The 15,831-nt window shown below is 36.8% G+C and overlaps 1 protein-coding gene across 1 annotated transcript in view; it reads left to right on the forward strand.

The window, feature by feature from the left end:
* scin (scinderin) overlaps positions 1-15,831 on the forward strand; it is a 131,198-nt gene that overhangs the window by 45,678 nt on the left and 69,689 nt on the right. Inside the window, exons 3-4 of the mRNA XM_051935708.1 lie at positions 2,051-2,212; positions 14,402-14,551. Of these exons, the coding sequence (XP_051791668.1) occupies positions 2,051-2,212; positions 14,402-14,551 (312 nt within the window). The remainder of the gene's footprint in view (positions 1-2,050; positions 2,213-14,401; positions 14,552-15,831) is intronic.

The raw sequence follows: 15,831 nt of genomic DNA on the forward strand, positions 1-15,831 counted from the left end.
GTCTGTCAACCTGTCCATCACCATTGCAAATAAGAATGGGCTCAGAGCCGATCCCTGATGTAATCCCACCTCCAACTTGAATGCATCCACCAGTCCGACCGCAGACCTCACCACTGTCATACTTCCTTTGTACATATCCTGTACAACTCTTACATACTTCTCTGCCACTCCCAACTTCCTCATACAATACCACAGCTCCTCTCGAGGCACCCTGTCATATGCTTTCTCCAGGTCCACAAAGACGCAATGCAACTCATTCTGGCCTTCTCTAAACTTTTCCATCAACACCATCAGAGCATCTGTGGTGCTCTTTCTTGGCATGAAATCATACTGCTGCTCACTAATCATCACCTCCCTTCTTAACCTAGCTTCCACTACTCTCTCCCATAACTTCAAGCTGTGGCTCATCAATTTTATTCCCCAATAGTTACTACAGTCCTGCACATCCCCCTTATTCTTAAATATTGGTACCAGTACACGTCTTCTCCACTCCTCAGGAATCCTCTCACTTTCCAAGATTCCATTAAAGAATCTGGTTAAAAACTCCATTGCCATCTCTCCTATACACTTCCATGCTTCCATAGGTATGCCATCTGGACCAACGGCCTTTCCATTTTTCATCCTCTTCATAGCTATCATTTCTTCCTCCTTGCTAATCCGTTGCACTTCCTGATTCACTATCTCTACATCATCCAACCTCTTCTTTCTCTCGTTCTCTTCATTCATCAGCCTCTCAAAGTATTCCTTCCATCTGCTCAACACACTCTTCTCGCTTGTGAGTACATTTCCATCTTTATCCTTTATCACCCTAACCTGCTGCACATCTTTCCCAGCTCGGTTCCTCTGTCTAGTCAGTCGGTACAGGTCCTTTTCTCCCTCCTCAGTGTCCAACCAAGTAAATTAATTTGAGCTTGTGTGTTACTTTGTAGTATCAAGATGAACAGTGTCTTGTTATTGTGAGTGTATAGTTACAGTTATTTATTTTTACATAATGCTTAATGCTGTGCCTTCCAGGTCTTTTTTTGACCCAATTCTGGTACCCCTTTTTAGGTGCCCTAGATGTTAGGGTTTTCACCCCTAACCTACTTTATATTGATAGACCATTTTAACCTGTAGTAGTGACACTCCTTAAGAACAGATGATATTTAGGATATTTTCTGTGGATGTATAGTACAAATGGAAACTGATAGCAACTATTAAATGTAGTGGATTGCTGAATGAATGCACCCATCTGCTCAGTTTAATGGCTTAGGTATTGGAGATCTGTTGGTTAAATTGTAACTAATGCCATCTGTCAGATGCAGGTGACCATACTTATAAAAATAAAAGAAACACTTTTTTTTTGTAATGAAAATGTGTATATACCTTTTTTTTTATAAAAAGATAAGCTTATGATTTTCATTATTTACAGTGTCACTATAAAGTGTATGAAGGAAGTGGGAGGATGCAATCAGTTGAGTCACAAAGTACACATTTTGAAATGAATCAGCTAGACCATGAGAAAATGTTATAGTCATTTAAATACAAATTTCAAAATTCACCTCATGATCTTTGTTCATGTGTTAACAAAAGTCATATGGGCAAATGAGGTAGGAAAGAGGAAGTATTTTCTTCCCATAACAGAAATTAAGAGTCTGGACTAGACTGTCAAGTCAGGATGCTGAGACAAATCCATACCATCTTTTAAGAAACAACAGATCACTGGACAGCTGAGCTCTAACCTAACTCCATATGAGGAAGAAGGAGAAGATGGTTTCCTGGTTACATTTATTTAGTTATTTATCTTAATTTACATTACTTTATTATCTTTTGCCTTACCAACATCACTTGCATGATTCAATTTAGTGCAGTGTGTATAAATAAACGGCAATACAAATATACAGTATAAGGTCAACGCTAATAATTGTTCCCCTACAACCCACAAACAAATAACTAAACATAACTACATTTTGACACATTCACCAAATTATACTAAGCAATTCAGAAAAGAGAACTAATGTTTCCCTATTATAAATTTCCTTATGTTTTTATGTTATTTATTTTATTTTAGGCTGGTGGTGTTGCTTCAGGGTTTCAACATGTTGTTACCAATGATCTATCAGCTGAAAGGCTATTACATATTAAAGGAAGAAGAGTGGTCAGAGCATCAGAAGTTCCTCTCAGTTGGTCAAGTTTCAACAAAGGAGACTGTTTCATCGTTGATCTCGGAGCCGTAAGTATAGGACTGACAATTAATTAATAATACGGTTTATTCAAATGATACAGAGATGATAGGCAGCACCCTGGAGGTTATTGGAAGAAGTGTTACTTGATGATGATGATCATGATGATGTAAAATTAAAGAGTCTCAGCCATCTTTGAATTGTAGAAGTGGGCAAATTGCTGATCTGAAATGGAGAAAGTTCCAAGGAGGTTAGGTTGAAGAAGGATGTCTTCCAGTGAGCAAATGTACAAATACCCCTTGTAGACCAAATAGTAAAAACAATTGTTGTGTCACCTACAGTTTGTTTAATCCTGAGTTGCTAAGGAGTAGGGTGTGGAAATGCCATCTCAGAAGCAACCCCAATAATTTCTCAACATGACATCATGTCAGAAGGACATAGAAAATAAGGGGGCCTCTTTTGGGGGTAAATTTTTGATTCTGTTACTCAGAGATTGGAGTAAACATAGAGGGTGAGAACAGATACAGTTGTGTTCCATTTGTAGCCAGGAAAGGAGATTTGAAGGAGAGATGATCCAGTGCCAAAGTGAACAGAGGGTATAGAGCCAATGATACAATTCAAAATCTGGAAGGGAGACGTCCCCCCAATCCAACTAACAATAAGACAAATTTAATACTGAGCCAACTCTTGCTGTTTTACTAATCTAGCAAAACAAATGCACAAATGATTGCCAAGTTGTAAGCAGCAAAATCTTCATATTTTTAAAGGTTAAATTAAGTAGGAAAGTAGTTCCATATAGAGAGAATAGTAAAAATATACACCCATCAATCTCCAAATCACACAACCTAATCTAGGGCAGTGGGGGCTAGTGCTTACCCCCGTAACATCTAAGAGCCAAGCCTGCACAGGGCAACAGTCCATGTAAAGTCTCCACTTAATCTACATACATGTCTTTGGGATGTGAAAAGAAAAGCAGGAAACCTGAAGAAAATCTGAAATGATGCAGTGTTGGTGCTTTATGCCTCCAGGAGAATGGGTTCATATCCGAGGCACTCACTTTATTTTTCATATATCTGTACACGTGGCAATACTACTACTACTAGTAATACTTTTTGTATTGCACTTTTATGTCCTTTCAGTGCCTGCATGGGGTTTCTATCATATTACCGCAATTTTATGTTTCCTTCACCCCAAACATTTTGGTTTCTAAACTCTACATTGTAATTGTAGGAATATTTGTGATTGTGATTGGCCGGCAGGCCTAGCTCATACCTTGTAGCCAATGCTTCATGTTATACTACACTTGAATTACATCCATCCATCCATCCATTATCCAACCCGCTGAATCCGAACACAGGGTCACGGGGGTCTGCTGGAGCCAATCCCAGCCAACACAGGGCACAAGGCAGGAACCAATCCCGGGCAGGGTGCCAACCCACCGCAGGACACACACAAACACACCCACACACCAAGCACACACTAGGGCCAATTTAGAATCGCCAATCCACCTAACCTGCACGTCTTTGGACTGTGGGAGGAAACCGGAGCGCCCAGAGGAAACCCACGCAGACACGGGGAGAACATGCAAACTCCACGCAGGGAGGACCCGGGAAGCGAACCCAGGTCCCCAGGTCTCCCAACTGCGAGGCAGCAGCACTACCCACTGCGCCACCTTGCCGCCCACTTGAATTACATGGGATTAAAATTTCTGGGACTATAATAATTTGTTATTTCAAACTTAACTCTGAGTATTTTAATCAAACTTAATTGATATTTATCTGAATGTGAATCAAAAAAGTTCACTCATTTTGCCTCAAGGGACATGGACCACCCCACAATCCAGCAAACTCTTTTGAAATTCTTTCTATATTTGTTCGTACTTCACACAGTCCTTTCTCTACTCATAAGCATTTCTTCCATATACATCTTTTCTTAAACCATAAACAAGGCCGTCTACTAAATAACTGAAATGGATGTGTCTGTTAGAGAGCCACAATGGCAAGTCATGTTATAGTAATATACTATGGTGCATGTGGTATTTCACAGGAAACACAAAGCTAAAAATGTAACACCTAAATAGAGAAGTGAAACAGAATGTATTTTACAATTTGGCAAATATGTACTTATTTTATTTTATTATTTTTTTATTTAGTGATAAAATGTTTATTGAAATAAAATGCTGAAGGTAAAGAAAAGCATGCATTTGTAAAACCATTCTGGCAAAAGTTAAGAATAATAAATGAGTCAAAGACCATCCAGGCACCCAACACCCAACATCAAAGAGCCTTTGCTGGAAATAAAAGAGGAAAAAAGTAAATAGGTGTTAGAGGAGAAATGCATGAGACTGGAAGACAAAGTTAAATGGGAGAATAGAGCACAGAAAACTGGCCACTGCAGACTTGAGGGAAAACATAGGCAGGAGGGCATTCCCAGAACATGCTGCATGCAGAAAACTCCCAGGATCCTTCAGTGGGCAGAAATGACTGCAAGGGTTCTCAGCCCAGGCCCATGGCACAAGATATGTGGAGAGTAAGAGATAAGCAATAGACTTATTTGAATTAAACTTGTTGATAATTTGAATTTTTGAAGGACAGAGGGGTCATTTTTAAAACAGGATTTAATGATAAGGGTGAATGTAAGGGTGAAATATGCTGCCAGGCTGAGAGTATTGATAGGGGCTTTTAAATAGCCTTACAGAGAATTTCATGCAGAGTTTCAATAGGCTTTATAGTGGGAGTGAGAACTAAAAAAAACTTTAAGCAAAGGATAAGGATTTTTTTAAATAAAAAAATTATATTAGAGCCATACATACTGTTGGTGTAATCTGTAATTTTGGATTACTATAAAATGCACCACATTCTAAAAGATACTTAGATGAAAGTATCTGAAATCAGCCTCCTGTATTCCATTTTACCACGTGTACATTTGCTTGTTGCTTTTCACTAACAGTAGTTTAAGAGCAATAAAATTATGTACTTGTTTTAAACAACCAGTTAAGTGATCAATTCTACATGGATGTGTTATATTACAGCTCTTTAAAATACATTATCACCTCTTTCAAGTGTGGAAAAAGCTTTCAGAGTGCTTGTAGTTAAAACTACACTTAAACAAGATCATTTACCAACAGCCCCGGGGTCATTTTGAATAATCAGCTTACACTTAAAACACCTATTTTATTTTGTTAAAGCATGGCAAGTTGTGAACCTTAAATTGCCATAGATATTTTAGGTAATGGACATTAAATATAACCTTATGTTTAAAGGTGGCACGGAATCTTTTTCTGATGTATGTGGTATATATGTTGAGTAGAAATATAAAACAGAAATCAATAAATCTCTGAATGAACACTGAGGTAAAATGAATATATGAATGCTCAATAGTAATTCACAAAGCAACATAAAAAACTGTAAAATAAGCAAACTATAACAATTGTCTTTAGAAGAAAGTTTAAGCCTCTTTCAGTTTGAATTTAATTTCTATTTGTAAAACACTCTTATCCACAGGTTTGGTTACGCCAGAGCAAACAAAGTCATTCAGTCATTTCTTAACCCACTTTCTCCTGAACAGGGTCATGGGGGTCTGCTTGAGCCTCTCCCAGCTAGCATAGGGCGCAAGGCAGGGAATAAACCCTGGACAGTGTGCCAAGTCCTTCACAGGGTACACACATTCCCACCCACACACCAAGCACAGACTAATGCCAATTTAGAAGCACCAATTAATCTAACCTGCATGTCTTCAGACTGTGGGAGGAAACTGGAGCAGCCAGAAGAAACCCGTGTTTGGCTACAGTTCAATGATATACTGTGTATGTGTTGTTTTACTTAATGTAAGGCTACACTTATCTATTAAAGATGAAGGAGTTCCTTTGCATCCTCTGTTGTGTTATTTAATGTAGATACTGTAGTTGTAGCATTCTCTTTTTAATATTATGGTACCCATGACATTATTATTATTATTATTATTATTAAAATAACATTACATTGTTTAAAAGTCATTGCTTGCACAACAAACTAAATGTAGTGAAAATGAGTATAGTGTTATTAGCCTAAATTTCTCTTCTATAAAAGTAATAGTGATATAAGGTTGCATGAATTTATTATATCTTTTGTTCACTATTAATAATATTAATGCTTTCATGAAATAAACAATTTAATACTTTTCATAATACATTTATATCCATAAATACATGAGTGATTACACAAAGCTGCAATTAATTAATTCATTTTCTAAATCCACCTACTCCAACTCTGGATCATCCTGTGCCAGCCATCCCAACTGCATCAAGTACACAAAAAAGTATTTTTTTTACAGCAAACTTTATTATCGTGTAATGGAAAATACTGTATATATAACCATTTTGTTTTTGTAATCTTTTTTATCTTCATTATGGTTAACAAATTTAGCTGTGATTGCAAGTAATGTGAAAAGCACCTACTGTGGTTGTCTGTCTATCTGTTTACATTTACATTTAATTTGCTTGTCTGGCTATTTCCATGAAATGACTCTGCTCCCAGTGGAGCAAATTTGTTGAAATTTGGCAAAAGTCTGTTTGGACTATGTTTTTAACTAACACATGCACATTATTACTACTGTAATTTTTGAAAATTAAATATGTAATAAACTAAAATGTGACAACTGACTCTTTGATGAAGTAACTAATAAGTTAAACTCTCCAACTTTCAATTTAGTTAATTAGGTCCCAGAATGCACTGGAATGTTACACCAAGCATACATTTTCTAACTTGTTACTTTTTCAGACGCACACTAACACAGCCCTTTACTTACTTAATCTCTTTTAGGACAACTTTTGCATTTAACTGTTTTACAGATATTTGATCAACTCTAGTGACTCTGCTTGCTGCTTTAATCATGCACTATCATTTGAGAACACACATGTCATTCTAAAGGACATAATGTTCTACAATACAGATACAAAGAACAGTTGTAGAATACAGATGTAAATATTGAAATGATTCTGATTACATGAAAATAGACTAAATTGAATTTCTTAACAAACATTTTATATGAACATCAACCAGAATTCCTAATATTATAGGATGTGACTTGATCAAATAATTCTTTATTTATTTTACTAGGTGGAGCAATTCACTTTTCTTGTAATACCTTTAATCACCTATTTTGTTTTATTTACGTTTCTTCTTCTTCTTTCAGCTGCGCCACAGCGGATCATCTTCTTCCATATCTTTCTATCCTCTGCATCTTGTTCTGCTACACCCATCACCTGCATGTCCTCTCTCACCACATCCATAAACCTTTGTTTAGGCCTTCCTCTGCTCCTCTTCCCTGGCAGCTCTATCCTTAACATCCTTCTCCCAATATACCCAGCCTCTCTCCTCTGCACATGTCCAAACCAACGCAATCTCTCATCTCTGAGTTTGTCTCCCAACCGTCCGACTTGAGCTGACCCTCTAATGTCCTCATTTCTAATCCTGTCCATCCTCATCACACCCAATGCAAATATTAGCATCTTTAAATCTGCCACCTCCAGCTCTGTTTCCTGCTTTCTGGTCAGTGCCACCGCCTGTAACCCATATAACAAATTTACATAAAGAAAATGATCAGAACATTTCATAAAATTTCATAGATAGATAGATGGAACTATATTCATCCTGAGGGGAATATTTAGCTTTTTAATGAAGCTTATTATGTAATCTCAGTTTTGTTTTCATTGTCTTCTTGAGAGTATGTCCCATAACTGAGCCTGCCCTTTTAATTGACTTATTAAATAGGTGGTCTTCTATTAAAGTGATGTTACCAGCCCAGCACACCACAGCTTAAAAAAGTATTCCTTTGATAAATCCCCCAGTTTTTTTTTACGTGCTAAAATTTAAACTAAAACCCCCAGTTGAAAGATACTGTATCATGCCCTATATCTGAAAGATAGGATCTATCAACAAAATAGCAGCACCATATTGCAGCACCATATAGCATGAGAGTGTGTTCCAAGAACATACTGTAACTTAGCTAACTGAAAAAAAAAAATCAGCCAAAAATTACAACACAAGCATTGAGGAGGCATAAAAAGCATGATGCTGAGTTCCTTATTTGCTGAAGCAACCAAAGACTAGCTTGTCAAAAAAGAGGTAATTATGTAGGCGTTATGGGTGCTGGATCAGGTGTTAAGTAAGTAACCAGTTCTTCACATGGTATATTCACACACTAATTCATACTTGGCAAGTGTAAAGTTGTCCATTAATCTTGAAATGTTGGAGGAAAATGAGAGTACTGGCAGAGAAATCCATTCAGTCATTGGAGAATGTAAAAATGCTTAGGCCAGGATTATTAGTCAAGACCCTGGAGCTGTGAAATGTTACCATTGTATCACTGGGTTGCTCATTATTTCTTAGGTCTGTCTTAAAATGGCTAAAAGTTGATAAACATTTAATAATCAATGACGGATCTCATGTTACCTTAATGCAGAATGTAAACATATCAACAGTGTTTATGATTAAGTCAAGTTAATGTATCTAGATTGCTCTCCCTATCCAATGCTCTGGTTTCCTTCCATATATTAAAGATTTTCAGGTTATGATGACTGATCACTCTATATTGACCTTATATGAGTAATGTTCCCTTTAATGGACTAATACTCTATCCTGTGAGCGGCTGTTGTTGAAATGTGCTCAATAAAGTTCTTGAAAGAAACCTTTGAACTTGTTAAAGCTTGTCGAAAAGGTGTCGAAAGTCAACATATTCAAAACTAAGGTCTCTATTGAAATAGTATCAGGAGAGATGCGGGAGAAAAGAAATAGAGTCTCAGGCTAAAATGCATCATAAGACTGAGAAAACAAAAACAGCATTTATTTGTATAGCACATTTTCATATAAATGATGTAGCTCAAAGTGCTTTGCAAGATCAAGAAAGAAAAAATATAAAAGGCAATATTAATTAACAAAGAATAAATTAAAAAAAAAAAAAATCTGCCGGGGTTCCAAGGCTATCAGACCACCCAGCCCACGTTAGGCATTCTACCTAACATGAATGATCTCAATCAGTCCTCATGTTTTTCAGGCTTCATGTGAAAGAATTAGACACTGATGGTCATGAGGACCTCTGGCCTTCAATCCAACAATGTAGGGACATCACGGTGCTTTGATCAGGTGGTGGTGGTGCAGATCGCCACTACAGAAAACCAGAAAAAGAAGAGCATAGATAGTAGGGTTTAGTATGGATTTTGGAGCCATGAAAAATGATAATTAAATGCATATACAGAACACCAGGGTTACACTAAAATGAAGCTATGAGAAAGCCATGTTAAAGTTATGGGTTTTTAGCAGTTTTTTAAAGTGCTCTACTGGATTAGCCTGGCAAATTTCTATCGGTAAACTATTCCAGATTTTAGGTGCATAACAGCAGAAGGCTGCCTCACCACTTCTTTTAAGTTTAGCTCTTGGAATTATAGGCAGGCACTCATTTAAAGGTCTAAGGTTACGATTTGAAGTGTAAGGTGAAAGACATTCTGAAATATAGGATGGAGCGAGATTATTTAAGGCTTTGTCAACCATAAGCAGTATTTTAAAGTCAATTCTAAATGGCACAGGTAACCAATGTAGTGACATTAAAACTGGTGAGATGTGCTCGGATTTTCAGGGCATGTGATGTGTGATCAGCGACAATGACTACCAGAATTCATTGCAGACTTTATGGCAAAATATTACATAACTCAGCAAGGCATCCCGGTAAGAATGGTAAGAAAACAGACCTCAATCAAAAAGGTGAAAGGAACAGTTTGTGAAACTCCTGAGCCCAACAAATATACCCAACAAAAATAACACATTTTGGTTCATATGATTAGTTAATTTCGGTTGAAGTCTTGGTGGTGGTTGTAAAATGCCACAGTAGCACGAGTTCATCACTGAAGGAGAAAAAGCAGAAAACTCTCTAGAAACACTCTAGATCTTCCTCTCCCCCTCCTTTGTCGGTCAATAGCCCTGTGTTCAGTTCAAAAAGAAAATCCCATGAGGCCTTAGTTTCCAGTTTATGATGTGTGGTGATTTTTCCAGAAGCATATATTTAACGTTATTTTTTTTAGAAAAAGCACGTATCCAAAGGGCGACCCTACAAAGACCTCAGGCAGAAGGTGGCATTTCTTTACCTAATCTTCAGTTTTATTACTGGGCAGCAAACATACAAGCCATAAAAACCTGGACACAAATAAATGAACATACACAGGCTTGGTCCGCAATAGAAGTAAAATCCTGTAGTACTTCTTTATACTCCCTGCTCTGCTCTCCAATAAATGCAAGTTATCGCAAATATACTAATAACCCAATTGTGCTTTACTCACTCAGAATATGGAACCAACTTAGAAAGCATTTTAAGATGGAAAATCTTTTATCTGTGGCACCTCTGCAAGAGAACCACCTCTTTCAACCCTCACAAACATATCTAGTTTTTAATACCTGGAAAAGTTTTGGGATTAAAATGCTCGGAGATCTTTATATAGACAACATATTTGCATCTTTTGAACAATTACACTCAAAATTCAACCTCCCAGCTACACAATTCTTTCACTATCTTCAAATTAGAAATTTTGTTAAACAGAAATTGCCCGATTTCCCCCACCTCACACCCTCCACAATGCTGGAAAAAATACTGCTCAATTTCGAGGAATTAAAACACCATTTCCGCATTATATAAAATCCTATTAGAGTCCCTACCTTTCAAAGATCCAAGAGGACATTGGGAAGAAGATCTCTTAATCAATATATCAGAAAAGGAGTGGAAGGTAGCAATGCAGAGAATTCACTCGAGCTCCATATGCGCAAAGCATAGAATTATTCAACTAAAAATTATATATCGAGCCCATCTGTCTCGCTTAAAACTGTCCAAAATGTTTCCAGGGCAAGATCCAACCTGTGAACGCTGCAACCAAGCTCCTGCCTCACTGGGTCACATGTTCTGGGCTGGCACCAAACTAACATCATTTTGGACCAAAATTTTGAAGTGCCTTTCAGACAGCCTTGGTATCACAATCCCTCCTAACCCATTAACAGCTGTGTTTGGTGTTCTTCCAGACGGACTTGAAGTGGGGAAGGACAAGCAAACTGTGATTGCATTCACTACACTTTTGGCACGCAGACTTATTCTGTTAAATTGGAAGAATCCTAACTCTCCTCTGATAAGTCAGTGGGAAACCGATGTTTTATATTATTTGAAATTGGAAAAAATCTAATTCTCAGTTAGAGGATCTGTACAAATTTTTTTCAAAACCTGGCAGGATCTAATCAATATTATTTTAGAATAAGAGAAATAACTATTACCGCATTTAATTCCCTTCTCCATCTCTTATTTACATGTATATTTATTTCTCCCTTTCTTTTATTTATTGTTGCCTTATTAAAAAGACCTAAGCAATTCTCCTATGGCTTAGCTCTCCTTCTCAGGGGTGGGGTTTGATTTGTCTTCAGTTTTGTTTGGTTATAAATTGATCTATTTGTATGGAATGATTACAATAAAAATTAATAAACAGAAAAAAAAGCATGTGTTGTGCACATTGTGAAAAGACAAAAAACAAAGAAGTTTTGGTTGATCCACCCAATATATTATCACAACCCTGATAATCAAAACAAGTAATCAACAAAGACTTAGTCAAAATGTGACTGATTTGGGTGAGTGGAGGTCTTGGCTTTGTACACGCTTGGCAGGAAGAGGCAAGATATGGGCAAAAGTGAGGTTGGCAGAAGGGCATGGTGCCGAAAGTAGGTGAAACTTTACTTGGTGTTCCCTTCTGGAGGTCTGCAGAAGAAGGAGAAAAGGCATTAGTGTGATTCAACAACCCCTGACTCTATAGCTCATGCTCAGTTAAGCCCTTAGACTGCCTCCCATGAGTGCATTGTACAGCATTGGCCACCATATATCATAAACTTTTTTCTTTCTGTTCTACATGAAAACATGACATAAGCAAAATTTTCTTGTCCGCTACAACAAATTAAATAGGATAAATAACCTAAAAAATAGGTGATGTAGAGGAAGAGGTAGTGCACTCCTACAAGTACTTGGTGGTTCACATCAATGACAGATTGGACTGGTCTTGGAACACAGAGAAACTATATTAAAAAGGGAAGAGCAGACTCATTTTTCTTAGGAGATTACACTTCTTTAAATGTGGGTGGTGGCGTCCTTCTCATATTCTACCACTCTGTGATGGCCATCCGATTTTCTACACTGTGGTGTGCTGGGCTGGTAACATCACTTTAGGAGAGGCTCACTGAATGGTGAAGGAGAGAACTAAAACAAAACTGAGTGTCATTATGAACAATGCTGGCCATCCTCTCTGTGACACACTAACACTAAGGACTTTCAGCCAATGAATTATTCAGCGGAAGTATATATGGCGTTCCTTTATACCAATGGCAATATGCCTTCATAAGTCAGAAGTTATTCTATCTATCTATCTATCTATCTATCTATCTATCTATCTATCTATCTATCTATCTATCTATCTATCTATCTATCTATCTATCTATCTATAAATTTGAAAAGAATAAACAAGGACATTTTTCTCCAGCACCTCGTGCTGTTTTACCTATTCAGAAGTTGCATAATGGGCAAAAAGTTGTAGCGGGCCTCATAGGGGTTTTTATTTGTGCGTATGTATGTCCTTTTGAGTGATTGTTAAATGTGAATAACAACAATGGTCGTGCCAATTCTTGTTTGTAAATTAGGGTCTATGCCTTTAAACAGGTTTGCACTGATGAAGAGGGTCTTGTGGGATTTGTAGTTTGTGATTTGCATGCACTGTACCAATAAAACTGGAAGAGAAGGATGTGGTGGAACATTTTGATTGTACCATTTTCCAATTGACTCCATCGTCAGCAGCTCCTAAACCTTTTATTAACTGGGCAGCATTGATAGTGGAGAAGGATGGTGCTTGGCCACCAGATTTAAGGACAGTGGTGGGTTCTTTTTGCTTCCATTCCAGTCCACCGATGATCTTTGAGAAGAATCACACCTCCAAAGTTTATTCTTCTGGACTCTGGTGGTAGGACTATATTCACTATCCAAATTCCAGGAAGCAATTTATTAAAAGGGAGTGTTCCACACATCTTTCCATCCTTTAAACATTGTTTATGTTTCCAGTACCACTTCCATCATCTACAGTAAAGACTTTTTCCAGTACTGTCATTTGGAGGGTATGGGGGTTTGTTTGTGGTATTTGTTTAGTACTTTTGAGATTATTTTTCTTTACCGTGTTTGTAAGTAGTTATTATGGCAAACAAGGAATATTTATATATTTGTCTGTTGGATGTGTTTAATCTATATGAACATTTTCCTGGGGTGTTGTTAATATTCAGATGGGTGGGTGGAAATACAGCAGGACTTAGGTGCTGGCCTGATGCTATCCTCGACTCATTTTAAAAGCATAGCAGTTTCTTTGCTACTTAAATCTGGTGGTAGCCTCCGTGCTTGCTAGACGTTGGGGGTGCTACAAAGTAATTTCAGAATGAAACAGTTTAAGGTAAGTGATTTTATAATATCAGCAACTCTGTTCTCTACATGACAGCCAATAAATATTTAATCAAATTAGGCGATGGCGTGATGCTTCTAGCTGCTGATAAGGTCCATGAAATGAATCAGCTCTTCTTAGCATGCACTCACTGCCAATTACCTTTTTTAAAAAAAGCTTTTCTGTCCCTAAGGACTGGTCTTCTTCCTTGATCAATAATATTCAGTTAGACATACAGTATATTTCAGTTAAATAAATCATGCACTCAAGATTACTTTAAAAATACTGTGAATAATTATTGTGGTTGCAAAATCACCTAAAAATGTTCAAAACAAATCTCTGAATTCATACCTGAGTAATTCTGGCATGACTTTTCATATCTCTTCTCTGTGGTATATTTAGAACAGTAGGGCCGTAGTGTAAAAAACATAAAGAGACTTTAAAGGAAATATTATAAATCTAGAAATATTTAAGGAATCAAATTACAAGCACACTATTCCCAGGAAAATGTGAAAAGAAAACTATGGAATATGATACTTAAAACTAGAAACATAAGAACAAGGACAGCTATATTTCCAGAGCAGTTTTAAAAGCAGCCATTTTATCGTGACCTTTGTTCAACCTTCCTATTGGATATGTGTAAACAGGGAAAAAATTTTGAAAATGACTTATATGTTTTTTCATACATTTTATGTTTTATGTGTTTATTTCCCAGATTTGTATATTTTAATATTTAATACTAAACTCATCCCAACTGTGTTCCTTGCAGACAATTTACCAGTGGTGTGGCTCAAACTGCAACAAGTATGAACGTCTCAAAGCTGCTCAGGTCGGAGTTGGCATTCGTGACAATGAGAGAAATGGAAGAGCTCAGCTAGTCGTCGTAGAAGATGGAAGTGAACCACAACACATGATCAAGGTAAACCAGGGATATGCAGTTTTAGGCTGTTGCCAGGTGCCGCCAGCAGATGCTGCCACTTGCAGTAACAAAATATGCAGTTTGACTGATTAATTTGCTAACATGTAACAAGTCAAAGCTGAATGAGTTTGTGGCCTAGCAGAGCAATCAAATACTTGAAGTATCAGGATAAGTCACAATAAATTGTTAGCTAATTTAATTATTTTTTTGCTCTGCCTGTAGTTGATTTTTTTTTGTTTAGAACTGTGTATAATGGAGTATAATGGACAGTTTAGCAATTGCTTTCACTTATCGAAGAACAATGAATTTTTGATTTTGCCACTAATTTCTTCAGGAGAATATCAGTGAGTAACTCAGTGAGGAGTGAGGGTAAGGTACCAGGACATCTGTGTAATGCCTCACTGGGACTGTAACTGACATGTCAGACATTTTCTTTCTGTTTAGTTTTCTTTCTTTTTAGTCATTCTTGTGTGCATTTGAAAGGGGCTGTTACCATTGTCAGTCATATTATACAGTATAAGTGGTTTGTTGTTTGTCATCATATAATAATATTTATTAATATATGTAATGAGCTCTGTAATAAGACAAATTTCTCTGATCTATCTATCTATCTATTTGGATTTGGCTTCAGATCAGTTGGAACAGATTTTATAAAACTGTTTTGGTGGATAATTTACAACTTATGAAATAAGTTTACATAATTTAAGTAATTATATTACTGTAGTATATTTGTTCTGTATATACAGTGTATATTTATACAGTGTATATCTTGAAAGTTATATTAAAAAGAATAAAAACTGTTATTGGTAAATTTAATTGAACAATTAAGACCAAAAACAAATTACACAAGAACCTTACGGGTAGAAATTAGCAGTTGATTTAGAAATTATTGAAACAAGACCTAGCATTTCTAAAGGTCCCCAGGGTTGAATTTGTTTTTATCTACAAATTCAAAATCTATAACAGTACACCGGAAACCCCAAACACCACAAATGCAGCTCCCATTAGGCCTCTGAATAGCTAGGTAGGATTGGCATTAGCTGCAAACATTAATCAACACACATCCGGCAAGAAACAACCACAAATAGGGAGACCACAAAGTGACTAAAATGCAGATTCCCACAAAAGCATGCATTTTAAACCAAAATAAGTGTTTAAGATGTGTTTGCTTAAACACAAGTATATCACTTATCTATGAGTGTGACCAAGTCTACCAGTATAAGATAGATAGATAGATAGATAGATAGATAGATAGATAGATAGATAGATAGATAGATAGA

Source organism: Erpetoichthys calabaricus, chromosome 13, assembly GCF_900747795.2.
Source record: "Erpetoichthys calabaricus chromosome 13, fErpCal1.3, whole genome shotgun sequence".
Taxonomy (NCBI): Eukaryota; Metazoa; Chordata; class Cladistia; order Polypteriformes; family Polypteridae; genus Erpetoichthys; species Erpetoichthys calabaricus.